The sequence below is a fragment of the Oenanthe melanoleuca genome, chromosome 1A, assembly GCF_029582105.1.
Source record: "Oenanthe melanoleuca isolate GR-GAL-2019-014 chromosome 1A, OMel1.0, whole genome shotgun sequence".
Lineage (NCBI taxonomy): Eukaryota > Metazoa > Chordata > Aves > Passeriformes > Muscicapidae > Oenanthe > Oenanthe melanoleuca.
In genome coordinates this window covers 6372708-6398893 of record NC_079334.1, presented here as the reverse complement: position 1 = coordinate 6398893, position 26186 = coordinate 6372708, and the positions used below count along the sequence as shown (strand labels likewise).

Sequence of the window (26186 nt, the reverse complement as noted above, 5' to 3'; positions counted from 1 at the left end):
TTCAGCTGAGCTGGCTTGCAGGGGCTGAAGCCACCTCCTGTTCTGGAAGTCGAGCCTTGTGGAGGTTTTTCAGGTGGGAACAAAGGGAGTGGGTTGCTCTGCCAGTGCCCTGCATGGTCCCCAGAGCTGCCTCAGCAGCATCCCCCAAAAACAAGGGCTGCCAAGCTTCAGGGTCAGTGATGGGACATAGTTCTTGCATTGGAGCTGTCCCTGTGTCCCCTGTGGGATGCAGTCAGGGCAGGGATGGGCTGGAATGGGTGGCTGGGGGATGGAGCCTGGTGCAGGGAGAGCAGGGAAGGAGCTGCTGCCTCCTTTCCCTCCCACCTTCCTTCCTGCAGGAAGCACTTTGAGAGGAGTCAAGTTCCTCCTGCTCCCACTCTCTTCAGGCCTGGAGTCTGATGGAAGGAGTGAAAGGGGAGAGATGATCCCAGTAATTTTCTCATCCTTCTTTCACAAGCTGTCCCAAGCCCATCTCCCAAGTGGAGGATGGAGGACACCAGCCATCCCTTTCTTGGAGCCATGAGGAGCTGCATGAGCACTGCTCTCTCCCTGGCAGCCTGCCTGGGCTCTGCCACAGCTCAGGGGTGGCCCTGAGTCCCCAGAGCCTCAGCACAGACCCACTGCACCCTCAATTTTTTGGCACCCGCCATCCCTGCAACCCCACACACCCAGCCAACACGCCACTTCCCAAGCTGCCACAGCTGCTCTGCTCCCTTCTGCCTCTGGAAGCAGAGCTGTGGGTGATGCTGGGGAGCAGTGAGGCCGAGGGGAGGGCTGCAGGACTCCAGCTTGCCTCTGTCCCTGGCTGGGTGAGCTGTTTGCTTGTGCTGCTGCAGCCAGCCCTGGGATGCTGCAGAGCGGCCAATTGACGTCAGAGCAGCGCCCGTGGTTTGTGGGAGCTGAGGGACTGCTTCTGCTCAAGGTGGGTTTCCAACACCACACTGAAATGCTCCAATCCCCCCCCTTCCCCTCCCTCTGCTCCAGGAAACAAGTGCCTCGTTTCATCCATTGGCTGGTTTGGTTATGGCGTGAATCCTGCCCATATTTTGGCTACTCGGTTGTTTGCTGAGGACCAAGCAGCCCAGATAATGCTAGCAAAGAGCAGGGGAGTGAAAAAAAAACAGGGGGGAAACAGGGCAAAGCCAAGTTTAATCTCCTGTGCCTCAGTTTGTGCCACATTTTGTTTCCAGACAGGACTAAAGCCATGTATTTTTTTCTTTTTGCCTCGCCTGCGATGATTTTGAGGCTTGTGAAGGAGCGGGATGCTGAGTTCCTGCATCCTTCTTCTCTTCCCCTTCACATCACTGCATGTTCTGTGCAATGTATCTGGGCCAAGGCAGTTTGTTTGACCTTGCTGCATTTCCCCTTGACTGCTCAAGTTTTCCTTCAGCCACTTTATTTTTACTTTTAGCTACAACCCCTCTGTTTTTCACTCGTCTCTGGCTGGACTGGACAGTGACAGTGTCACTACATTTTCCCTAAGCCCAGACCAATGTCTTTAACTGCAGCATATCTTTCCAGACCTGGAGTGATTCCTATAGAGAGTGTTTGGAGGGGTCACTGCCTTGACTCCCATGGATTTTGGGTAAGGTCTGTGCTCTCAGATCACTCCATACGTGTTGCTGCCAATCCGTGGGGCTGGACCCTCTAAGATTGTCCAAAACAAACACTCTGTGGGTGAGAGCAGTGCACACACCATCACGTGAACAGCTCTGTGATAACAACTGGCTGCATGTTTGCTTTCATATGGCATTGATTCTTATTTCCCTGGCTATTTTTAGTCTTCAAGGTTGTCCCTTAATCAACCCACTTTCTTTAATAGCTGGTGATGCCCCTGGTGTGCTGCAACAGGGCTAATGATGCTTGGATTAGGTGTGGGAAATATGAATTAGTTTCTCATCCATTTCGGTGCCTTGAACCAGATCCTCACACAGCCACTGAAGGAAAAACCCCATCAAACTCCATACCAGCCCAAATCAACATGTTCCTGTTGGTGGGAAAGCCTTGCAGTAAGATGTGCCATGCTCACACAAAGATAAATCGAATAAATCTTTATTCCTCTTCTACTCTCCCTGTTTTTTCCCTCCAGGGGTGAGGATTTGTGGCTCCAAAGCTGTCTGGGGATGAGGAGTGGAGCAAGCCTGGCACTGAGCCCCAGCTGGAGTGAACCTTTCAAATGGGGTCAGCTTCCCCCAGGGATGAGGATGAGCCTTCCCACCCCGTGATCCTGCATGCCCTGCAAGCCTCTCCTGCTCAGGGCAACACCTGAGCACAGAGGGGTTCCTGGTTGTTGTCTGCAGGTCCTGGATTTTCCCTTTCAGCTGTAATTTGGTGGCATTAAGACCATTAAAACCAGGACCTGCTGTTCCCACCACACAGTAGCCACACTTGCCACTTGGGCTAATTGTCCTTGTTGTCTATTAGCAGGCAATTATCCTGTGGGATTTTCAAGCACTGGATCTCTGTCATTTTTTGATAATTTTCCTTAAGCAACAGTATAATCAGTGGCTGGAGAACTCAGGAGAAGTCTCAGGAGCCAGTTTGCAAATTGTGCCTCCCATGCCTTGGCTAAGCAGGGGTGGCTCATGTGGAGCCCACAGAACCTTTTGTGCCTTTTGTGGGGTCTGGGGATGATGAACCAGGAAAGTCCTGCCTCACTGGAAAAGGGACAAGCAAGAGAAGCACTGAAACCTGGGTGGGGTGACTGAGAAAAATTCTATTAGAAAGAAAGTGGAGATGCAGCTCCTGTTAATTCAGAAACACAGAACTTCACCAGCTGAAATCCTACAATTTCTTTTTTGTGCACAAGAAAAAAAAAAAGCTGAATATATGCAAAAAGTAACCTTACCAGAATAGATATATAGATATATGAGTACATCCCATAAACTGCCCTTTCCCAATCAGATTACAAAATTTCCTTCCTTTGGTGTCAGCAAAGAAGCCTGGCTGTCTGGGTCCCCACCTGAGGCAGTCTGGAAGAATTGGACAAGCTATAAAAATACACTAATTTTCACATTCCTAATCTAACAACAGTTTGGATCCTGAAAAGCCAGCGTGCCTGGTTTCTGGGGGTTTATTTTCTGCACGTTTTCACTGTTTCTCAGAGCGTTGGCAGCTTTGGGCAGCGAAACGGGGTGGGAGGATTTTGTATTTCCTCTTGAGTCCCTTCATGTGCATGCTGCTCTCCTGCCTAGATTCACAAGGTGGAAGAGAAAGTGTAAATGTCTATTTTCTTCCCTTTTCAGCGTGATTGTTCCCTGAACTGCCCCACCAAATCCCAGTAGTATCAGTATAAGTGGGGATTGCTGCAGGGCTCGGTTGACTCTGGCACATTATGGATCTGGGACAGCAGCTTCCCCTGTGTCAGCTCTGGAAGAAAATATCCCAAAAAAGATATAAGGGTGCTTTCCACACGCCCCTGCATGCATGTGGAGCTCTGGCTCCAGCAGTGATGCTCCCAGGCAGCCCCACGGAGGACAGATCAAGGGAAGGATTCCTCTCATCATAGTTTCGGTGAAAGAGAAATCCTACACTGAAGTGAGGAGAAATCCCTCTCCAGTTAGCTCTGGGCTAATTAAAAATAGTTCTCCTTACACAGCTGTGAGAGTGAAATGGGGTTAAAACCCTGTCTCACTCAAATACCTCATTTCCAGGACAATCAGGGCTCATAAAGCCTTAATCAGAGCCACTCTCTGTATCTGCTGTACCTTGGGGTCAGCCCAGCTCTCATCAGTCATAATCCCTCTCTCTGAAGGAGAGGCAGGTACTCAAATCACCCTCTCCAGGTTACTCTCCCCTCTGAGACCGGGCTGCTGCTCACATTTGGGGGCTGACTCAGATGTCTGTGCCAGGCAGGGATAGCTGGGTGCCCCTGGGTGACTTTGGGGGGCTCAGCTCCACACTGCAGCCAGTCACTGTGAGCCAGCCTTAGGGGCTGCTGCATCTTCACTCCAATATAAAGATGGCTCTGTGGAGCACTGAGGTAACAAATTAAAGAGGTATTGCCCATATCCTCTTCAAAAGGAAAGGAAAAAGAAATTGCCAGCTCCCCCAAAACAAGTTTGAAGTTTAGATGAGGCTTACAACCATTTGCTTGGACAAAGGCATGGAGGCCAGGTACCAGAATCAAAAGAAAAATGTACCCCAGCCTTTGTAGATGCATGATATTTGGATACAGAGGCAATTTAGCAGAGGATAAATGCTAGTCAGTAGTGGTTACTAGAGGTAGAAAGCAAAAGGAACTGCAGATGAGCTACCCCCAAAATTCACCTTCTGGGAGCCCTGGCTGCCGGCGCTGCAGTCTGTGCGTGGCCACCCAGAAATGAACTGGAGAGGATGCTGCTGCCTGATGTGACACAGGACAGGGCTTCCCTACACCCCAGAACAGCTCAGCCCTGCCTTGGGATTTACATTCCAGGCCGAGGAGGAGCAGAGATCCTGCAGCCGCAGCCGGTGCCTTAAGGAGGCCTCGAGCCTCGCGCCCGGGACGGAGCTGCTGTTGTTCCTCTGCACCTCCCTCGAATCCCCCTAAGCCACCACCCTCTGCTAGGACCGAAAAACATGTTCCAGACTCAAGCATGTGTACGTGTGTGGGTGGGTGGGGTGCAGGGGACTATGAAAATTTCAAGGCGAGGTATGACATCCTGGCGCTCTAAATATAGAGGAGCTGGGCCGCGGCTCCCCTCACACGCCAGCAGCGCTTTCTCTTTCGAAAGGCCCCCCCAGAGCAAACACTGCACTGGCTGGGAGAGTGAAAAAAGGCAAGGGGAAGAAAAAAAAATTAGAGAAAAAAAAAAAAAAAATTAGGTTGCGCAGAGTTGTTTTCCAGGCAGAGCTCCGGCGGTGCCCGCGCAGGCCGGCGCAGGTGCCGTCACACGCGGGCCGGTGGCAGCCCCAGCCTGGCTTCCCCTTCGCCCACCAGCCCCTGCCCATCAGAGGGCTCCGAGAATGGGACATTTGGGCTCCCCGAGCCTCGGTTCCCTTTTTGCCGCTTCGCTGTTTGCATCAAAATGTCTCCGAGCCGCAGGAAAGTGGTGGCTGCTGCTTCTGCTTGTGAAAAGCCCAGCATTATCCATTGTGTGTGCCCGGGGTGGAGGAGCAGGCAGGACACCAGAGGGTTGTGGCCTTTGGAAAAGTTCTGCAGAACTGAGTTTAATCGAGACTGATGATCTCTAAGGCAAGCCATAAAACCCAGCGGAGAGTTATATCCCAGTAATAGACCCTATTAGAGGGTCTAGCACAGTCTATAGAAAGGATCTCCTCTCTATTAAATTCTCTGGGGCTTGAGTTCTCATTTACACAAAGGGCCCTTTTAGCTGTGTAAAATGGCCATAAAGTAGGTGTAAAGATGATTGATGCCGTCTTTACAACCCCTTTACACTGGGAAAACAGTGTAAAGTGGCCAGAGTGCAAATGAGAATCACACCTGGGTTTGTGAGAGTAAATTACATCGAGCTCTTCGCAAATTCTGTGTGTCCGTAGAGGTTTAATCCTACCCCTTTCTGTGGAATTCACCTAGAAGATAAATTTCCCAGGCTTATAAAAATTGTTTTCTTCTTCAATACCTCTGTCCTTTCCAAGCCTTTTAGTCCCAGTTTTTTTTCCTGGTGCAGTCCATGTGGACTCTGACACTGGGAAAAGGCTGGAGGTGTCTGGATATGCTGTGGTAGGTGAAAATCCTTTAATTAGTACTTCCCCAAATTCTTAATCCAAGCAAAATACACATTGTAAAACCATACCCAGGGGGGAAACCTTCTGTGTCTGTTTCTCCATCTCTCCTGTCCTCTCCTGTCCTGCTTTTATGGTATTGAGATACATTAAAAGGAAATAAAGAAGTTCATCCTTGCTAGATGGAAATGCCCCATATTTATTCATTAAGCATATAAACCACCACCAGAATACATGATGAATATTGCTTACTTCCAGAGCAAAGGGTTAAGCTGCATGGTGCTGATTAGAAAATGGGATTCATGGCTGGAAGTGGAGGGTGAGCTGATATGGAGGTGCACAGCTTGTTAAGAGGAGCAGGCTCTGTTACCCAGACCTCCCTTCTGCTGCCTGCCAAAGGCATTCACAGTAGCTCTGTGATCATCCCTGCTGAGCTTGCCGTGCTCCAGAGCAGCCCCAGCAAATCTCAGCCCAGGGTGAGCAGGCAGAGGCCAGGCATGGCAGCCCAGCCCAGCCCACACCCAGGTGATGGGAGACAGAGAGGGAAAGTGTGAGTGAGGCAGAGGTCAGAGGATTGAGGAGACTCTGGTGGGAGTGCTGCACACCAAGCTATGTCCTGAACAACATTTGGGACATTGGGATGGGATGGGATGGGATGGGATGGGATGGGATGGGATGGGATGGGATGGGATGGGATGGGATGGGATGGGATGGGATGGGATGGGATGGGATGGGATGGAAGCATGCCCTGCTCCGCCAGCAGAGCCTTATACAAATTTCATTTGCTTCCTCCTAGCTAATGACTATGGCACAATTTTTCTGGCATGTGATTGCTCCACCCCAGCTCTGAGACATCCTTGTTCTGGCTGGGCTGGGGAAATCCCTCGTCATGGCAGGGTGTGAGCACCAGCTGGCTTGCTCCTGCTCAGATATGGATCAGGAGGCAGTGCCAAATGCTGCCAATTAGGAAGGGCTCCTAAATTTAGATGTCCATGCTGTGCAAGTGGAAATGGCAGTTCAAGGGGCAAACAAATGTAGTTGTCTTGGTATAAGGCTAATAAGATGTGAAGCACTTCTAGATCTGCACTTTCAGGGTGAAAAAAGCACTGCTTGAATATGCTTTGTTTTTCCATCCTCATTAAGAAATCATTATTTTGTTGCCCTCATCATTATCAAAGATGCCTTTGGGAGACTGGCAGTCTCTTCTTGCTTCCCTCCCTCCACCCCATTTTAAAAACATTCATTGTTGCAGGGATATAACTTTCAGGGCTGTTGGCCCAACTCCACTGCTGGTGTGTAAGGCTGATTGTCTTCAGAGGAGTTACACCAAAAATGCATTTGGCCTTTTGTGCTTGGAGTATAATTGGTGGAACTGGCTAAAATCAGGGTTTGTCAACCTGCAATTAGAGCAATATGGACATAGTTTTCAACATGACTAGTGATTTAGGGTCCCTCTGCTTCAGGAGGTTCCTTATACTGATCTTTTCTGCCAAACATCAGAAATCTGCCTGGGATCTCAAGCAAGGCCCACCAAAGAACCTACAGTGAACTCAGTCATATTTGCTGTTTATTAGTAATTGGGTTAGGTAGCCTATATCATTAACCACTCTGAAAAGTTATATGTATATTTATATGGCAGCCATCAGTATATTCATTTTGGTGTTGGTCTCAACCTGCATTGGAAGAGGTCCTGACCTCCCTCATTACTTTCCTGAATGTTAAATTCCCATCAGGTTAGTCTGGATTAGACCCAGAGCACCAAGATATGATATATTCCTGAAGCATGATATAATTAAGCAGTTTGGATCAGACCCTTGTCTGGTAGAAACCGGCATAGCTTCTCTGAAGGCAAGAGGGAAATGGACCCTGTTTTGTAATGGCTGTAGCCCTGCAGATGAGCTCCCAAAGATTTTATCTATGGCTATTAAAGATGCTCTTCAGGGAGCGTTTGTACAGCTGCATCTTTAGGACTCTGTGACCTCTAGCTCATCTCACAAGAGGCATTTTCTCAAGAGCAGCCGTACGAAATGCTCCTGAAACGACTGAAAAATTAAAGCTGTGTAAGCGTCCAACACCTTCCAAGAGCCCATCCCTCTGTGGTGGCAGTCCCCATCCCTGGCCAAAACCCCAGCCAGCCCATCCCTGGCCAAAACCCAGCCAGCCCCAGCCCTACACGTGCTGCCCTTGCGCAGCGAGGGGCTGGAAGCGAGCGCCCACGTAGAAGACCTGGTAGCGGTGCTTCCACACCACGAAGCACATCAGGAGGCACAGCAGGGCTGCCACCAGGTTCAGGGCCATCTGCAGCAGGAGGTGCAGGCTGAGCAGGCTGGTCAGGCTGCTGCAGTCAGACGTGTCCTGGTAGACGAAGGTGCGGCCCAGGGGGTCCGCAGGGTCCAGCTTGCACTGGCAGGAATCCCGGATGGAGTCACAGGTGAACTGGGTCAGCTGCAGGTAGTGGTGGGCAGCAAAAGCCACTGCCAAGACACAGGCAACCAGAGCCAGGGCACTCAGGAGAAAATACAGCAGCTGGGAGAAAGGGGGGGAAAAAAAGGTAAAATGTCACTATTGGGGTGGACACACCACATTTCAGAATGCTAATATCCCATTTATTACAACAGCATGCTGTCTTTTATACCCTCTACAAAGCTTACACTTTATTCATTGGTTACAATAGATCAACATTATTGATCTATTCCATTGGTGTAAAACCAATTTTGGTTCATTGATGTAAAACCATCTCCACCTCTGTTTTTCACAAAACTTTCCTAAAAATACTTTTCCCGCCTGCAGGTTTTTTTCTTGCTTATCTCCTTCTTCTCTTCTTGGTCTCCAGGCCAACAGCCTTGATAAGATTCCTTTGAGAAAAAAACCTTATTTATTAACCCTCTCTAGCTCACAGACCAGCTTCCCTTCCATAGCCCCCTTCCATAGTAAAACCCCATTTTCCAGCTTCATAGAGACTGAGAACACCCAAGGAATGCAGCACTTGTGTTTTGCAGGGAATGCACATCTGCAATGTTCTGTCTGGAGATTGGGTGCAAGGCTCCTTATGATGAGAAGTTCAGCAGTTCACCTCAAGAACTTGCCTTGCACGTTTTATATGAGCATTGCCTCACAGTTTTGAGGGGAGAGCACCAAGGAACTGGTGTGTCTGTACATCAAGAAGCTTTATAGAGAGGGAGGGAGCATTTTCCCCTCCAGCTGTGCCTGCACTGACAGGACTCAGGGTCATCAGCTGAGACAAATCAGTGCCTGGAAGCAGAGCTGAGCAGCCTGAGCCTTGGGCTCCCATCTTACCCCAGGCTGTGCTGAGCTGGAGGTGTTTGTGAGACTTTGCTCATGTGTTATTCTCAGTTTGCATGCCCAAAAAAATCTGGTTTATACTTGCAAATCAGGCAGTGGGGTGGCTGATCTGCTTGTGGCCCTGTGGATGCAGCCAGCCTGTTTGCTTCCCATATCCTTCTGTGGTCTGGGAGTGCAGATCTCCACAAAAAAAACATGTGCTGGACTCAGCCTGCTTCCAAAAACCTGTCCCATAAACGTGGGGAAGTCTTCCACAGGCATGAAAGGGCAGCAAACACCTCTCTTTCCCCAGTGTGAGAAGGACAAGGGTCTGCTCATCACCTCCACTGCTCCTCAACAGTGGCAGCTTAAAAATAGCGTGGCTTTTATCAAGGGTAGCTCTGCAGAGTCCACCCCCACAAACTCACGGGAACTGGCAGCAAGTCAGAGCCTCTGACACCCCAGGATTCACCTGAGAGCTTTGGATACCAGCACATATGGACTTCCCTCTGCTTCTGATAGCTGGAGCTGGCAGTTGCTGCACTGCCTGCAAAATATGTGTGAATGTATATTAAAATCATGTTCTGTGTTTAGCCAAAAATGCGTTTTTTGGTTCTGTTCAGTGCTGTAAAAACATTTATTTTCCTTGGCGTCTTATCTGTCAGACACATGGCATGGTTGGGAATCTGTTATTTTAAACAGCAGCTTCTCTCTCTCTTTCTCTCTCTTAACCTCAATACTGCAAGCAAAATATCAATATAAAAGCATTTTTTATGACCTTGAAACTCCAAGTATGTATGTCTTGATAAAATTCACACTCCTGGTGTATTTATCTTATATCTACAGTGTGAATCAATCTTCTGTTTGGTTGCCAGCTTGAAAAAAAAAATATTTGGGATTATTGCAGGTCCTGAAGCACTATGTACATTTTCCCCCTCATATCACCAAATTCTTACTGAAAAATCTGAGTTTCCAAGACTTGGCTGCTATTAAATTTAATGACTTCCCCTGTGGCCTTGAACCAAGGGCAGCTTCAAAATGAGGGTGGCTCTTATTAAATGCAATTACTTTGCCCCCTCAGCTTTCAAGGGAAGGGTCCATGGGAAAGGTGAAGCTGGAAAATGGGGCCACCTCCTCATAAAAATCACACAGAAGATGGAATGCTGCTGACTGATGGACCCCCTCCAAACCAAGATGGTTTCAAAAGCCAATGGCATTTCTCAAAGGTGGTGCAAATGTGTTCAATGGGGAAAACAGAAAATGGACAAAGGTTGGTTGTTCTGTGACATAGAGACCCTGGTGGAAGTTCCTGGATTCAGCCCAGCAGAAGACAGAATCAGGCCTCCCTAATAGATGAGAAACTAAGCCAAGACTACACCATGTGCCTGATTCTCCCTTGGCAGGTATTTTATTCAGCTGCCAACTTCTATCCAAAGGACACAACAGCCTAATCTATGCTCCAGGTACTGTAAGGGAGGATTTGTCTGTTGTGTTCCTAAAGGGAAGGAAGTCTCAGGATCTGAATACACAGGCAGCTCTTTTGATAATCCTTGGAGGAGAAGGGAGATGCATGGGGGACACAGGGCAATTTCCAAAAAGCTTATTATTCTCACAAGGTGTTTGCAGAGGAATCTCTGCTGAAAATGAACATGTTTCCAAATATTAAAGGTGAGCCAAATGCAAGCACTGCCTCTGAGGGAGCACAAGGCAGTGAGTGCTGAGATTCTATCAGCAGATTAATCACATGCCAGACCTGGAGGCAACTTCAGCATCACAAATACAACTGCGTGGTGGGCTCTGCCCAGGAACCAGGACTTGCCACAGGAAAACTGGGTTTTTTTTAACAGCTTCAGAGAGACAGGCACTGCAATTGCTGCTTAAATAGAAGGAGAAAAGGGAAGTGGGGAGAGACAGTGTACGATGAGGTCAGAGCATGGCAGCTCACCCTCCTTCCTCGTATGAGGAAGAGACATTTTAGCAATATTTACTGGCAATAGCTTTCCTCTGTGACTAAATTGAGATAAATAACAGGAAGATGGATGAAGTTCCTCATGGAGAAGGCCCCTCACAGTTCTCAGAGGGTTTGCAGAGGTGGCTCAGGAGCAGGGACCGTGGCGTGGCAGGCACAGAGGTGCCACTGCTCTGGAGGGTGTCCTGGGGAGGAGCACAGGGTGAGATCTGTCAAAAGCCACACGGAGCCCAGGAAGCCCACAGGATGCTGAAGGCTTTCCTGTGTGGCACAGGCTGTTGCTGTCCCCCTGAAGGGCACAGCTCCCTCCCTTTCCCAGGGACACATGGCGTGCTGCGGGTGCCCGCAGCAGCCTCGGGCAGGACTTGTGCTGAAAGCAGCTCTCACACCTCCTCCTTCACAGCATCCAGGGCTCATGCAAGTGTGAAATGAAAGAAGCAGCTGCCAGAGGGAGGAAGGCAGAGAGGAGTGCACAGGTCTCCTGTTTTCCACCCCAGGGAGTTGCTGGCTGTGGTCAGAGGGTCACCTTGGGGTTCACCCAAATCCCCCAGGTCTGTGTGTGGGTGTGGGGTCCTCCTCTCACAGTGATCCTTGGGCTGTGCAAGGGAACTTGGGGTGCTTAATGCACTCCAGGGAAGCTCAGCCAAGATTTTCCTGTAGGTTGATGCTTGGCTGATGGGAACCAGCCTCCAGTGTGAGAGCAGACCCTGCAAGGATGGTCGGAGCAGATTGGGCTGAACCCAACTGCAGTGCTTGATGAAGCATCAGGCCCTCAAGGAGAAAAGAACAACCCTCTGAACAATCTGTCTCATGACTGCAATCTTGCATCCTCAGCCTTGTCATAGCTAATGCTCATTTTTAGTTCAGAGACAGCCTTTAAGTGAAATTCGAAGATTTGAGAAGTGATACTGGAGATGTAGATGAGTCCTATGTGATCAAAGCATTGGAGGGGAGTTTTAACTCCTACTTTGTTAAAATAGGTATGAGCCCTGCAGACTGAAGCCATTTGTCCTGTTATCCCAAACTGTGGGATAACAGCTCCCAGCAGGGACATGGGACAGGAGAGGTGAACAGCCTGGGGATGATGGAGTTCTGTGGCAGGCTGCAATAGGAAATGTGGGAAGGGGGATTTTGGGGAGGAGGGTGCCTTGGGTAAGCAGTCCATGGGCTATTGAGTGAACCAGGGAGATTTAAAGCTCTAATTCTGCCAGGTGACGAGGAATGGCCCATTTTACACCACTTTGGAGCAATTCCAAATTCTATTTTCCAATGGGGAACTCATTCCTTACCAGGATGGGTGGCAGAGACATCTGAGCTGCCCAGCCCCAAACGAGGGATGGATGACTCCCTTCCTGCCTGGATGCCAAACTCAATTTAATTGCCTTTAATTGAATTTAAATCCAGGCAATAAAAAGCCTGGCGTGGCAGCCCCCACCCATCCCAGTCACCTTCCTTGGGGCAGAGAGGTGACAGGGGACAATGCAGAGGCAGCCACAGGGCAGGCACAATTGTTCTCCCTTTCTTTCTCTAAGTACGGGAGAAGCTCGAGAGAGACACAAAAGACACACCGGGGTCTAATTTCGAAGGCAGGATGGATGCCAGGGTTTGAAAAGCTGCTCCTTGCATTTTGTTTCCTTCTGCCTTTCCCCAGTTAATAATCACTGTTATTCTGTGCTGCTTGCGTCGGTATTTTTCTCGGTTATTATGTGTCTGCAAAATATTAAGAGCCCTGAAAACTACAATAATAAGGAAAAATAGCCCAGGAAAAATGATGTTAAAAACAAGGGTTGCTCTTCTAGTTGCTCACCAGTGTCAGCAAAGCAGTTTTGGGGCATGGTGCAGTTCCTGCAATGCTCAGGTGAGAATTTGCTCTATGGGAGAATGTCCTCATGCTTTCCCAGTACTTTCCCAATAAATATTAAAACTTGGTTTAAGTGGGCTGGTTTTATGCCACCCTACTTCTTATCTTGCTCACTATCTATCTCCACTTAATCTGCTTAAAATTTCTGAACACTTCCCAAATTATTCCAGTTTTATATATATTCCTAAAACATGGTGATCAAATTGCTATCTTGTTCTGATTTGAAATGTAATTCGAATTTTCCCTTTATAGGATACAGTTTCTTCCTTGGCTGCCTGGAAAGTAACAGAAAACCACCATTCCTGCATTTCAGGTGTATTTTCACTTCTTTTCCTGTGGTCTTAAACATCTCCCCTGTGTCAACTTTTCTGATTATAATTAATGACATGAGAAGCAAAAAACAAAACAAAACAAAACAAAACAAAACAAAAAACAAAAAACAAAAAAAAAACCCCAAAAACAAAAACAAACAAAAAAACACAAACAAACAAAACAAAACAAAACAAAAAACCCCACACACACAAAAAAAAAAAAAAAAAAAAAAAAAAAAAAAAAAAAAAAAAGTTTAAAAACAGTTAAGGTACCTTCACTGTGAACTGTGCACATGTCTTCTCATCAGGTTGGTAAGAAATACAAAGCATAACAAATCCCACTAAGGCCACCACACACACCTGCAAGGGAAGAGATGTAAAATGTGTCAAACTTTAAAAATAACCCAACAAAACACAATTTTTTCCCCCCCAAGCCAAGACACGTTTCTGTGCTTGCAGGACCATAACTCAAGAAGCAGTGTGGAGGCAAAGTCATCAAACACACAGCACAGCAACAGCCCCCAGGATGTGTGCTGAGATTTTGCCCATACAACCATCAAAAAAGAGCAGAAGGCTTCTGAAATTGGGCTTGCAAGCCCAAAGAGAACCACCCTGTGTAGATCTGGGTGCTGGCAGGGTTTTTCTGTCACCCATGCAGGTTTTAAATCATTAAACCATGGCTGCCACAGGGTAAGAAGCAGCAGAGTTTATTGCAGAGGCTTTCACCCTCTTCTGGAGTGGACACCTTACTAAAGAAAATATCCATCTCCCCTGCAATCTGTAACTGTGTTTTAACCCTATGGCAGTAATTGCTGAAGGTTAAAAGTAAAACTATTTGCACACTTGTTTATTCATTTAGCTGTCTTTATCATTAATTCTGGATTTACCTGTAGGAGCAGGTAGACTCACAGGTTGGCATTTTCCAGGCAAGAAGGGAAGATCCTGCTCTGAGGAACTAGCCCAATAAATGTGATTTGCTTTTCTGTGTTTAAAAAACACAGTGTGCTAAGCACTCCAGTCAAGGGCCCTCCTCTCCCACTTTTTGGAAGATCAGTGAGCAAACCTCTCAGGAGCACTTAGGAGCAGCAGATTTCTGGTTTTTGACAGTTCATCCCCTGGATAGAGGAGCTGGGTGCTCAGGCACCAGGTGAGGGCTCCCTGTGGATCTGGGCATGGAGAGGCTGGAGCAGTGTTTGGGGAATCTGCATGTTGGAGCTCCCTTGGAAAAACAGGTGAGCTGGTGGCATGCACATGTTTTTAAATGACCCTTCAAATCACACCTTTAAAAGCCATTTTAGGTGTGATGAGCCAGGCACTGTCCTTTCATAGGTTCTCTCTACACACAGCACCAGGAGCAAGTTTTGCCTCCCTGCTCAAAGGTTATAAGTGACAGCTACTAAATTCTCAGTGACTACAGCAAAATTCTGTATTTTTTTTTTTACCCCCTCCATTTTACTTCTGAAGTTTGGAAGAGCTGTCCTTAATTTGAGGCTTTCTGCTTTGCTGGAGCAGTGGGATTTGCCCTCTTTGGCCAGAGTCCAGCTGTGTGAGCTGCCTTTGCCAAGGTGGGGCTGTGCCATGGAGATGCCTGCAGGACTGTGGGGCTCCATCACAGCCCCATCCCCACCTGCATGCCCTGGAAGTGCTGCTCACATCCACATTTCCAGCTCCACAGGGAGCTTGACCTGCAGGGAAAGATGTCCAGCTGTCCTTTTGGACAGTAATGGATAAACATTATCTGTTTCAGAGAATATCAAACTTTTTGCATCTGCACTGCTGGTGCAGGGCCCAAGACAAGCCCTGCAAAGGAGAAGTGCTTCCCAACACTCTCAGAGCCATGTCCCTCAAGAACCTGGGCCACTAGTAACACTCTTCCCCACGAAGTTTTATTTCATGTCATTTCAGTGGGACATGAATAGGAAGTATTGCCCGAGAACATTTCTAAGGAATGTGTCAGTATTATTTACTCCTTTCCATGTCATGTGTATTTATATTCTGGTCCTGTGACTTACACACTGCCTCCAATTTATTTGTTTCTTTCTTTTTATTGTTGACAGCCACAGCTGACAGGGTTGTCTGGGGAAAAAACAACCTTTCTTGTCAAAGGTCCTTCAGTGCTGGGGTTTTTTTGCCCTGTAGTTCTTCTGTGTGACTCAACCATGTTTTATTTCTCAGGATTAATTGCCTAAGTCCTTGGTCCCTTGCACTGTATATTAATCTTTTAATTCAATTAACATGTCCATAAAAGTTAAATCTTAAGAGATCCTATTGCTGATGATACCCAAATGATAAACTCCCCCAAGTGCCAGTAATGGCTGAAGGAGAGAACATGCAGCAAGAACTAAAAAAAAAAAATTTAAAAAAATGCTTAAACATGCTGTCATAGCATCATATCCCCAAAATTCATGACAAATCATAGGGGCTTCTCACATCAAAGCTGGACCTAAGTATTTTCAGGGTCTGGTGCTGAAGGATCTTGTTATGAGCAATAAATCAAGTTTGCTTTGCTTCAGCTACACTAGTGGGCATTTACACTTGCATGGACTGAGAGCCAGATTTGCCTGCAGGTGACTGCCATGAGACATCATGGGACTGCTCCCACTCCCTGCTTCCCCTCCCATTTAACCACAGAGCTGCATTCATTTCCAAGGGCAGACACCAGTGCTGGGATTTTCTCTCTGCCATCAAGTGCCTCAAATTTTGCAAAACTCCTGCAGGATCAGACCTCCCTCTCCAGAAAGCTTCCCATACAAAGGGCTATCAGCTAAAAGGAGCTCCATTCCTGCACATGCTTTCTAAAAGTCCTCTGGGATTTAAATAATATACTCAGGGACACTTGGAGAGGCACATTTGCAGAGAGGTATTTATACAGGATTACACTGGGTCAGGATTCTGGCAAGTCTTGGCCAGGATATTTCAGAAAGCTTAAGCATTTTTTTTTTAACAATACAGTAACGTTTTTTTTTTCTCTTTAAACCAGAGATGTGTGTTTTTCTAAGAGGCAGTAAAAAATAACGTGGCTGAGAGTTATGACCCACATATGTTTAACATTTCAGCTCTTTAAAGGTAAATTCACTCCTTGGAGGAAACCAAAGTGTGGAACATTTATATAGGAAACAGCTCTATGCTGCTATTTTATACATTATTAATAGATCAGCTTTGAATTACACCTGTGAAGTGTAACAGAATAACTATAAAAATCCACTGCTAAGTATTTTTTAGGAGCCTCTAAGTAACTATAACAGCTGCAGGCATGTTACAGGTGCTGCTGTGGCTGATTGCTAAGCAGCATTAGGTAATCCTGCATCCTGGTGCTGCAACAGCCACATCCCAGTGTGAAGCACACATTTCCCATGCCCTATTGACTGAGCACACAACATAAAATGCAATTGAATCCCCTTCAGCACGTGCTTGCCACCAATCAATGTGCATTTGTTACACAAATCAAACAGATTCCCTGAGACCTGCAGGACAGCACTTCATTAGATCAGCTCTGGCCAACTGCTATCCAGAAATCCAGGAATTTGCATTTCTGTGCATATTTCAACTCGAGTTTATTTCAAGATCCTGCTTCAAAATTTCCATATGGACTAACACACCCCTTGCTGAATAGGTAGTGACGTGAAAGGTTATCCAAGGGAAGAATTTAATTTTGGAAAGCTCTGCCTAGAAAAAGACCCAAATGTGATACAGAAGTATTTAGGAAAGGTAAAGACTTCATTTTGCTCAAGGCACACCCTGTGAAATCCCCCCAGGTCATAACCCAGGAGAACAGCTATTTACTAACATTAGCTCAAGAACTTAAATATTTAGGCTTTTCTGGGGGGACATTCCTCCCACTGGGCAGCAACACCTCAGGGCTGAAAAGTGCCTTAAGAATTATTGTTTTTCAAAGCCATAATCAAAATAGGAGGAGAAATTTTCCAGCTTGCTCCCACCCTAAAGAGAGCAGGAGCCTGTTGTGACATTATCCCATCTGCTCCTGCAAGGATCCAGCACAAGGTGTACGAGGAGCACAAGGACACCACGTGGCAGGGATGGGGAAGGTTGTGTGTAATTAGGGGAAATATGAGCACCTAGGGCACGAATTTCCTCTGTGGTTTGCTCTCATTATCTTTGCACGCTGACACGTTCATGTGGTTTGCTTTATTCCGACAGATTTCAAAACCACAGATTGCTCTAATCTGTCTCCATCTCTCCCTTGTATGCTTGTGGAACTGGTTTTCCTTTTGTTGTTGCTACAGTTTTAGCCCAAAATGTAGAATAGGTGGTTTTCTCTGGCGAGCTGCCTCCTACCCAGAGCATCTTGAAAATCCTGGCTGGTAAAGCAGGAGGGCTGGGAGCATCCACCAAGAAATGAAGGCAGGAGACAAAAATCTGGCTCTGAGGAGCATCTTGGCTCTGTGCCACATCACAAGGCAAAGGCTGCAAACACTCACAAAGACACAGTATAGCTTTTTGTATGGGGGCTTGGTTAGCAAGAACCTCCTGCCACAGTTTTTAGGGGCAGAAAGCAAACACACTGCAGGACAAAATCCCTCCCAGGTACAGCTTGCAATGCCACACAGCACTGCTGAGGCCCACAGGAGGACTTTTCCTATTTAATAAGAATGTAAGCTCAAACTTCAGGAGGAAAATTGCTGTTAATAGCATCAGGAAGATATTTCCATTATGGCCAAGTTATTTTGTAGTTGTTCACTTGGAGACAATGGGGATCTGTTCCAAAAAAATATGGATGCCTGCATGGCTTTTTGATGGCTACTTTGATGGCATCAGGTTTTTAGAGTCACCTTCTGTTAGAAATTGAGAACAGTTGAGTCAAAAACAAGCAAAAGTTATAGAAACATAAACATTTCTGACTCCAGGTAAATGGAGGTCAATAAAGCTGCTTTTTCAGCTAAAAGTCTGCCTGCCTGTTGTACCACACAGCCCCACATCAGCTCCACTTCCACCAGGGCAGAGGAGCCAATGCTTGAGAGCTGATGCCAAAAAGCCACAAGCCACAGCCACCCCTTGAGTAAAGCTCAGTCCTGGGGAAACACCTGGGGAGATGGAGAAGGGCTGGAGCAAGAAATGTCAGAATTTCTGGCCCATGGAAGATCTTTTGGGGTGCTTTTTGCAATAAAATCAGTGACAGCTGGAGCCACAGTTGCTGCCTCGAGCTGCTCGTGAATCAGATTTTTTAAAAATGTTTTTTAAAGTCCTAATTTTATGAACATCTATACATATACATTTAAAATAACTTCCTGGCAGAAATAATAAACACCCTGGATAATTATTTCTGATGAGCACTTCTGTAACTTTCTTGACTCCCTGAGTCTGCAAAACAGGGCTGGAAAGGGAACTTGCCCACGAAAACTCCAACACTCTCCACTTTTGATCGCAGTGGAAATAATCTAAAGTAGGTTTTTCAAGGAGAAATACATCATTACTTCTTCTGGGTGTCAAAAGGCCACAAGCTAATGAAAAAGAATGAAAAGGATGCCATTAATATCTACTGTCTCTGCAACACTTTTCATCCCAGGATCTCAAAGCAAGGGGTGACGGATGGCCACCATTAACCCCACTTTGCAGGGGAAATAACAAAGTCTCAGCAAGGTTAAGTAACTTGCCCAAACCTATGCACCAAGCCAGTGGCAAGACACAGGGAAAAAATAAAGCCCTGCACCCATGAGTGGGTTTGTGAAGAGTTTGTCCAAGCTCCTGCAGAGCAGCAAGAAGGAAGAGATTGCCAGGGAGTCCAGGTTGCAGTTTGGGAAGATCAGGACAGGTCTCACTTCAGACCTGGCACCTTCAGTGTAACTGGCTCCAGGCAAGTGACACAAATGCTACCTTCACTGCTTTTAACTGCATTTATCTGCTCCAGCCTCACAAACCTACACAGTCAGGTTTTGAACCCATTTAATTCAGACTGCCTCCCCTGGTTTTCCTCGCTAGCATTCTCCACTGGCTGCTCCTCTAAAAACAGCTCCTTTCCATTCATGGTAATGCACTGAAGCACTTGATTTTCACCAAGGAATGGTGTCACCATTTTGTGGCTATTAAAGAAGGAAAAAATCCAGCTTTCTATCAATCAGGGGCTATTTAACACATTAGCAATTTTCCTTCATTTTTCTGTCATCCTGCATTAACAGCAGTGGGGTCAAATCCAGCCTGGTGTAATTCCAAAGGAGTAACACCAGGAGTGAGCTTCACCCATTATATCTAATGTTGCTAAAAAGGTCTTGATAATAGATTTTTTTTTAAAGTTCTTGATTCAGAATACTAATCAAGTATTCCTTTAAAAAGAGCACTTGAGTGGGATGCTACTAAAACAAATATGCTCTGGTATTTTACACCACATCTTTCTGTCCTGTTGCTCATTTTTGTGTGAATATGTGAGTTTTGGGAAATCACTTTCTGCCATGAGGTTTGTTCTCAAGCAGCACATGGGTCATCCATCCCCTGTCTAACACCTGAGCTGAGTCTTGCTCTGAGTCAGGAATTAGCTCAGGAACACACACAGAGAATTATTCCTGATTTTCAGGGGGGAGCTCTGAAAGTGACTGAGCTTTGCCTCATGTGGGCATCTAAATGTCACCACTGCTGGCAGCTGCTGCTAAAAACAACAGGGGTTAGAGCTCTGTTTTCAGAAAGCAGCGACTTTGGTGGGGATTCAGGCCTGCCCAAGGGAAGCCAGCCTTTTGTGGAAGTCTCAGATGAATGCTGCTTGGGCATTGATGACATTCACACAGGCCAGGGGCTGCTTCCTGGCATTTCTCATATCCCTGGCTGTACATTAGTTCAGTCCAGCTCACTCTTTCCCCAGTTTTTTCTAGTGAAAAACTTATTTCAAACCCATGATAGCAACAATGCTGTCTGGAAAAGACATAATCTGACCTCCAGAATCCTCAAAATAAACAGGAGGAGTGAACATGCCACATATTGCTATTTTATCATCTATGTTCCCCCCTGGTTTGTAACAGCCAAAGCTTCCCAGGAGGAAATTCCTCTTCCAAGCAAGGGCAGGCTCCTGCTGCACAAAACACCACTAAACTCTTCAGTCAGAAGAGAAACATGAAGAGATGAGTCAGAGGAGCTCTTCCTCTGGGAGCTCAGGCCCTGCCCCTTCCACCCTCTGAAGGGATGCCCTGCAGGATTAACACAGCAAACCCCAATCAGTTCAGATGCCCAGACAATCTTCTAGCAACAAATTGAATTTGCACAAGATGCTCCCATAGCTGTTCAGTGCTTTGAGAAATCTTTTCTCTTAAGTACCTGAACACAAATCTATTTGCTGGGAATTCTCACAGTCTGACAGCACCCAGAACTGTGCTAACACATCAGGGCATATTTTCCTGAAATCTGTTTCCTAAGGAAGAAACCTGCATGCTCCATTATATCCATGGCCCATCCCAGGCTCACAGTCACTGACCCTGTCCCTCCACAGGCAAACCTCTCATCCCCATGCAGAGTCACACCACAGATGTCACCACACAGCCTGTCCCCACCTCTGCAGGGGTGGGGAACAGCCCAGGCTTCCCCAGCAGGGATGGCTCTGATTTGCATCCTCTGCCCAGTCCCCCAGCCCACGCAGCCAGGCTGTGTGTCACCCCAGAGTGACGTGGCAGGAGCCACCAGCAGGGCCTGGGGAGGGCTCCCTGTCCCTGCCACGTCCAGCAGAGCCACCCCCTTCCCCATGGCCACGTGCAGTCAGGAGCAGCAGCAGCAGGAGGGTTAAATCCCAATCCCAGCAGTTCTCCAGCACAGCACAACGAGGAAGCTCCAGAGACAGACAGTGCTCTCCTTGCCCAGCTCAAAGTTACAGAGTTATGCTCTCACTTCCAAAACCTGATGGTTATGGTTTGGTGGGCAAAGAGGGTAGGCAGTGGAAGAAATTAACAATTTTTTTCAGCATCACCAGGCAGGAGCTCACTGCAAAGCACAAGCTAACACACACATCCAGTGAGCAGCAGCCCTGTGTTTTATTTCAGGTCTGTTGGGGAGAATACGAAAGGCTCTGTTATTCTGCAGGAGCAGTTTTCCTTGGGAAAGTACAGCCAGACACTTAATCCCAGGAATATTTATAGTTAGCATAACTCAAATGGTGTTGTGCATGCAGTTGGTTAGTCTAAAGTGGAGCGTCATGCAGCTTGCATTAATGCTGGCAAAGGCACTTTATGGAGAAACAGACTTTATGCTTACAATTATCCCAGCCCAATATGGAGTGTCTCTGACTAGCAGAGAGGAGCTGATGCCTGCCATAAGGAAGCCCAGCACTGTTACAGAGGTGCCTAACGCCAGCTGCAGCAAGGCAAACAGCAGCGGGAAACGGCAGCCACAACAAGTGTGGGATTCCTCCTCCTCCTGGCCACTTTTGGGATCCCCCTTGGCTTTCTTCTGCTTCTTCTTCTTCTTCATCGCGGGATCCTGCGTCGAGTCGCTGCTTTTCTCCCCTCCGGGTGCCTTTTCTGTCTGGCTATTCGGGGCCGTGCTGTGCCGGGCTCTCTTCTCCTCCTTTCCCATGCCGGCGGATTTTGGGCTGTCTCGCCCGTGTGTGTGCGCGCACGCCGGCGGGGGCGCGGGTTTTCTGCCCCCCAAAAGCTTCGCTTTGTGCCGGCCGAGTAGTTCCTGGTATTTGAGTCAAGGAGGCTGAACAAATATGGAAAACATTTGGCAGCAGCTTGTCAGAGCTCCGAAATGCCACATTTAGCCCGGGGAAGGGGGGGATGCCAGGGGGGTAGCGCACTGCCAACCTGCGGGCGCCGGGGATGCGCTCCCGCCGCTCCACAGGTGCGAGCGCGCCTTTGGCGCTCGGGATGGAGCAAACGGCGGGAATTCCGCACTGCCGGCCGGGGAACGGCAGGGAAATCTCAGCTGGGAGCGCTGCAGTGCCTGTGCAAGGTTCACGGCAGCGTGGCTCCTCTGTGGCCACCGGCGGGCAGAGCGTGGCGAGGGGCGAGCGCGCAGCACCGTGCCCATCCCGCACACCCGCTGGACCTTTAAATAGGCGTCCTGGCGTGCACGGGAAGGGCGAAATTGACACAAATGAAAATCCTGTTTAGTCTTGGGGAGCCTAAAGGGGTCCTGTCTCTTCCCAAAAGTTGCTAAAGCGCTAAAGCACTGAATTTGCTAAGCATGTTTGATGATGAGGCACACAGGGATTGTGCTTCTGGGCAGGTAAAACATGGAGTGGACATCTGCTGAGCATGTTTCCAGGTCTGCAAGTTATCCATACCAGGGAGATTGTTTATGTCACCTAAATGACAGAGGGATGTCTTATTGTGGACGTGTGGTCACTACACTTTGTCCATATGTGGGCTCAGGCTGGTGCTTGGAGACAGCAACAGAAGTGGTGGAATTTCTCCTGAAATACTCACAAATTGCTCTGTGGCTGAATCCAGCCCTGGGAGTCCTGGCAGAGGCTCAGCCAAGGAGGTGCCAGCAGGACTGGGGTCTGCAGAGGCTGAATTCTGGCTCTGTGAAGAGGAGGGTGCTGAGCAGAGTTCAGCCAGGCCACGCTGTACAAACCCTGCAAGGGAAGACCAAGGGAAGCAAGGAGGCAGTGGGAAGCTTGTGCTCAGCTCAGGCCAGAGGAATTACCCAAAAGCTTAGGGGTAAACAGGTGTTTAAATGCTCTGCTGGCCCGGGGCCGAGTGTGCAGAGCCTGATGTGCAGCACTGCTCTGTGAGTGCAGCTCCGTGTCCCTGCTGGCACAGGGACACCCTGGGGACACGGGGCTTGTGCTGCTGCCCCACAGACACCAAAGAGACAACCCTAAATGCACCAGCCAGCTCTGACCCCACCAATGTTGCAGCTTTTTTCTTTTCCCGTAGAAACAGAAAGCAAGAGCAAAGGGTTGGGAGGAGTGGGGCAGGTGGAAAGAAGACATCAGAGACTGGAGAAACCCCCCCCAAAATTGCCTCAGGGTGTGGCAGAGCAGTTCAGAGAAGATCTTACACATTCTGGTATAGCACTGAGGAAATATTTCCTCTGACACACACACTGGCAGTGCCTTCTGAGAAGCTACTCTATTTCCAGCTCTTTATGGCATTTAACAGCAATGAACTGTGTCCTCTGTATTAATAAATTATGATGTCACTTTGTTTTATGGATTAAGCAATATCCTCTTTGGTTATTTATAATACCGAATGGATGAAAGAAAACTAGAAACAAAGTGGTTTCAGATGCTTTCTGCACACAAAACTCTCGTGCTGCATCCACAGAGTGAGATTGAGATACACTGTTCAAAAAAAAGGAAAATAAACAAGAGGTGAAAAAAATTGAAAGAAAATCCTTCTCCTCTAGTCATGTGTAGAGTACCATGTTTTCACAGCTTCCCACCAAGATGTTTTGTCACTATCATTCACTTTTTAAAATATCCTTACAATAACTTGCACTCACTGGTGTATCTTGCCTCTCAAAGCCACACACAATTATATTTAACCACAGCTTTGAGAAGGACAGGGTGTTCAAGGATCATCACCAAGGCCAGACCAGGAAGCAGTGGCAAAGCTGAGGGCATGTTTAAATGGTGCTCAGTTGAACATCTACCCTAATAATAATTAAAGTGAAATGAAGTTAGCATTTTCTTTTCCTTTATGCCCATCCATTTCCCTTGTTCTATCCCATGGTTCTTTACTGTGGTTTTTCACCCAGGAAAATCCCAGGTTTAGCACCTGGATTTGTGCTGGCTGCTGGATTTATGATTGCTGTCTTCTCAAAGGGGCCAAAATCCAACTGCTTTATTCGTGACAACATTCATATTGGTTTCAGTGGGAGCAATTGCCTGAGGAGCATGAACAGGATTTAACCCAAGGTCAATAAAATTAACAAGAGTTTACCTTGGGTCCAATAACAACCCTTGTTTATCTCTGGGCCAGAGAATCTCTAGAAAAAATCTCTGGTGCCTAAATATCTTTGCTGCACAGCAAGTAACTAAAAAAAAAAAGGCCATGCTCAAGGGCAGCAGGCAGAATATCTCCTACAGGGTATATGCAGGATGTCCAGATCCCTGCAGCCCTTTTGAAAATTCCAGCTGGTCCCCAGAGTCCTTAGGGCAGGAGGAGTCTAGGCCAGCTCAGGAGACATCTTCTGTCCAGTGACAGAAAGGTTTGGGTACAAAACCACAAAATGTGGTCAATGTGGAGCAGAGCTGCCTTCTCCCAGCTGTTTGGTCTGGAGTAGCTGTGCCACATGGTTTTTCTAAGGAAAACAAAGACATTAGTTGCCATCTACCCTGCTCACACTGAGACAGGGAGCCTGTCCTTGGCTCCTTGCACACTTAGAAGCATATCCATCCGAGAGTCCCACCATTTCTAATCTCTGCAGCAATTTAGAGAGAAAATTTGGGGTCAAATACATTGAAAAAATTCTGGGCAGGGATACTGATTTTAAATGATTAAACAGCATGTACCAGAGGTTTTTGTTTTTTTTTCTGTGGTTAGTTGTTCCTGCAAAGCCAAACTCAGATATCTTAGATGCTGGGAAGTTTAATGGGGACGGAGAAAAGAGACGGATGCAGAATTGATCTTCCATACTTATTATCTGAATCAGATTGTGTTTGCTGATTCCACTTGGCATTAACAATTGAGTGTAAAACAGCTGTGAAGGAACTCACAGCAATGACAAATTAAAAGAATTACATTTTTGGAAATTGAAAGATTAAACGAGGACACTGAAATAACACTAAATTTTCTCTCGTAATACATCTTCCGGATGTCACTTGGATTTTCCCAGCAACACAAGAATAATCATCACCCTTTTATGCCCAAAGGCCCTGATTAAGTATGTTCTTAAATTAAGCACATGCTTGAATACCCTTCCTGGATGAGGATGTTTTTGATTCGAGTCCAGCTAGCATCTCTCATGTGGCACGCAGTTGTAATTTCATGTCCTTTACACAAGATGAGTCATGTTGCACAGCTTTTCCATGGCCAGACACCATGCTCTGTAAAACACTGCCTGCTCTTGTTCCTGTCCTTTGCCAGAAAGCAGCACAGCCAGGGTGATGGTGACAACAAGTCAAAGAGCACACACCACGCCAGGCGTGGAAAAGGCGAGGTCTGGGCTGCAGCTTGGTGGTGACACAGTTTTTCCTACTGCTTCTCCTGGGGCTGGGGACACACAGCACTGCAGGGGACTCCAGAAAGATGGGGTTTTTCCCCACTGCCATCCTTGCCCTGGAAATAGAGCAGGGTGGGCATGGTTGGGCTGCTAGAGACACACACTCCCTGCACTCACTCCCACATAATCTCATTTACACAGATATTTCTCCCGGGCATCAGCACCCCAGTGTCTTGGGCTGCAGTACAGGATGTGGCCAGAAATGTGTATTCTGTCACCATCTGCTGAAGCTGGTTGGGGCAGTGATTTCCTTATCTCCATGGCACATATTATCTGCTAATGGGCCATCTTTAAACCAGCTGGGGCAATCATCTTGATCTTTCCCACAGCCCATCCTCCCTCCAGGAGATATCATCTGCTGCTGGGCCATTGAGTCCCACTGTGTGACTGATAAAATTACATCATCCCACTGGGAGATGCTCCAGCCAGGGGGAGGAGCCTTTCCTACCCAGATAAAAACTGAGATTTGGAACACCAAGTTATCCATCTTTCCACTGGATTCCAGAGGAAAACCAGGCCCCTCCTGCATCATTCCTGGACCTTCAGAGGAAACTGCACCTTCTCCAGGAGCACTGCTCCAGCTGAACCACATCTGCCACTGCAGGAGGATGCAGCCACCGTTTAATGGGACTGCTGCTTGGATTCTGACTTTGTCAGTGTTTTGAGATTGTTCTTTGTAATACTGTATTGCTACTTTAATTTTCCTAGTAAAGAACTGTTATTCCTAATTCCCATATCTTTGCCTGAGTGCCCCTTAATTTCAAAATTATAATAAATTGGAGGGAGGGGGTTTACATTCTCCATTTCAAAGAGAAGCTCCTGCCTTTATTGGCAGACACCTGTCCCTCAAACCAGGACAATTGCCTCTGACCATGAAGTAAATTTGTGCATATAAAAGAAATCAGCTTGGGAAGAAATTGTGCCTTGCAGTCTCCAAAATGATGGTGCTACACCAGTTTAAATTCCTAGACCTTTGCCTTTGCTAAAGCTC

General features: G+C 47.3%; 1 protein-coding gene across 1 annotated transcript; it reads right to left on the bottom strand.

Moving 5' to 3' along the window:
* Nucleotides 1–5846: 5846 nt before the first annotated feature.
* Nucleotides 5847–21800, bottom strand: SSPN (sarcospan). The gene is made up of 3 exons (XM_056481880.1): nt 21275–21800; nt 13364–13450; nt 5847–8193 (listed from the first exon to the last, which is right to left on the bottom strand). Exons 1-3 carry the CDS (start codon nt 21593–21595, stop codon nt 7837–7839), a joined length of 765 nt encoding a protein of 254 aa, XP_056337855.1. The 5' UTR covers nt 21596–21800; the 3' UTR covers nt 5847–7836.
* Nucleotides 21801–26186: the final 4386 nt, after the last annotated feature.

Coding starts and splice junctions, on each gene's coding strand:
- SSPN (XM_056481880.1), bottom strand. CDS start 21,595: ATGGGAAAGGAGGAGAAGAGAGCCCGGCACAGCACGGCCCCGAATAGC. Junction 13,451..21,274: donor CATATTGGGCTGGGATAATT/GTAAGCATAAAG, acceptor CTTCCCTTGCAG/GTGTGTGTGGTGGCCTTAGT. Junction 8,194..13,363: donor GTGCACAGTTCACAGTGAAG/GTACCTTAACTG, acceptor CCTTTCTCCCAG/CTGCTGTATTTTCTCCTGAG.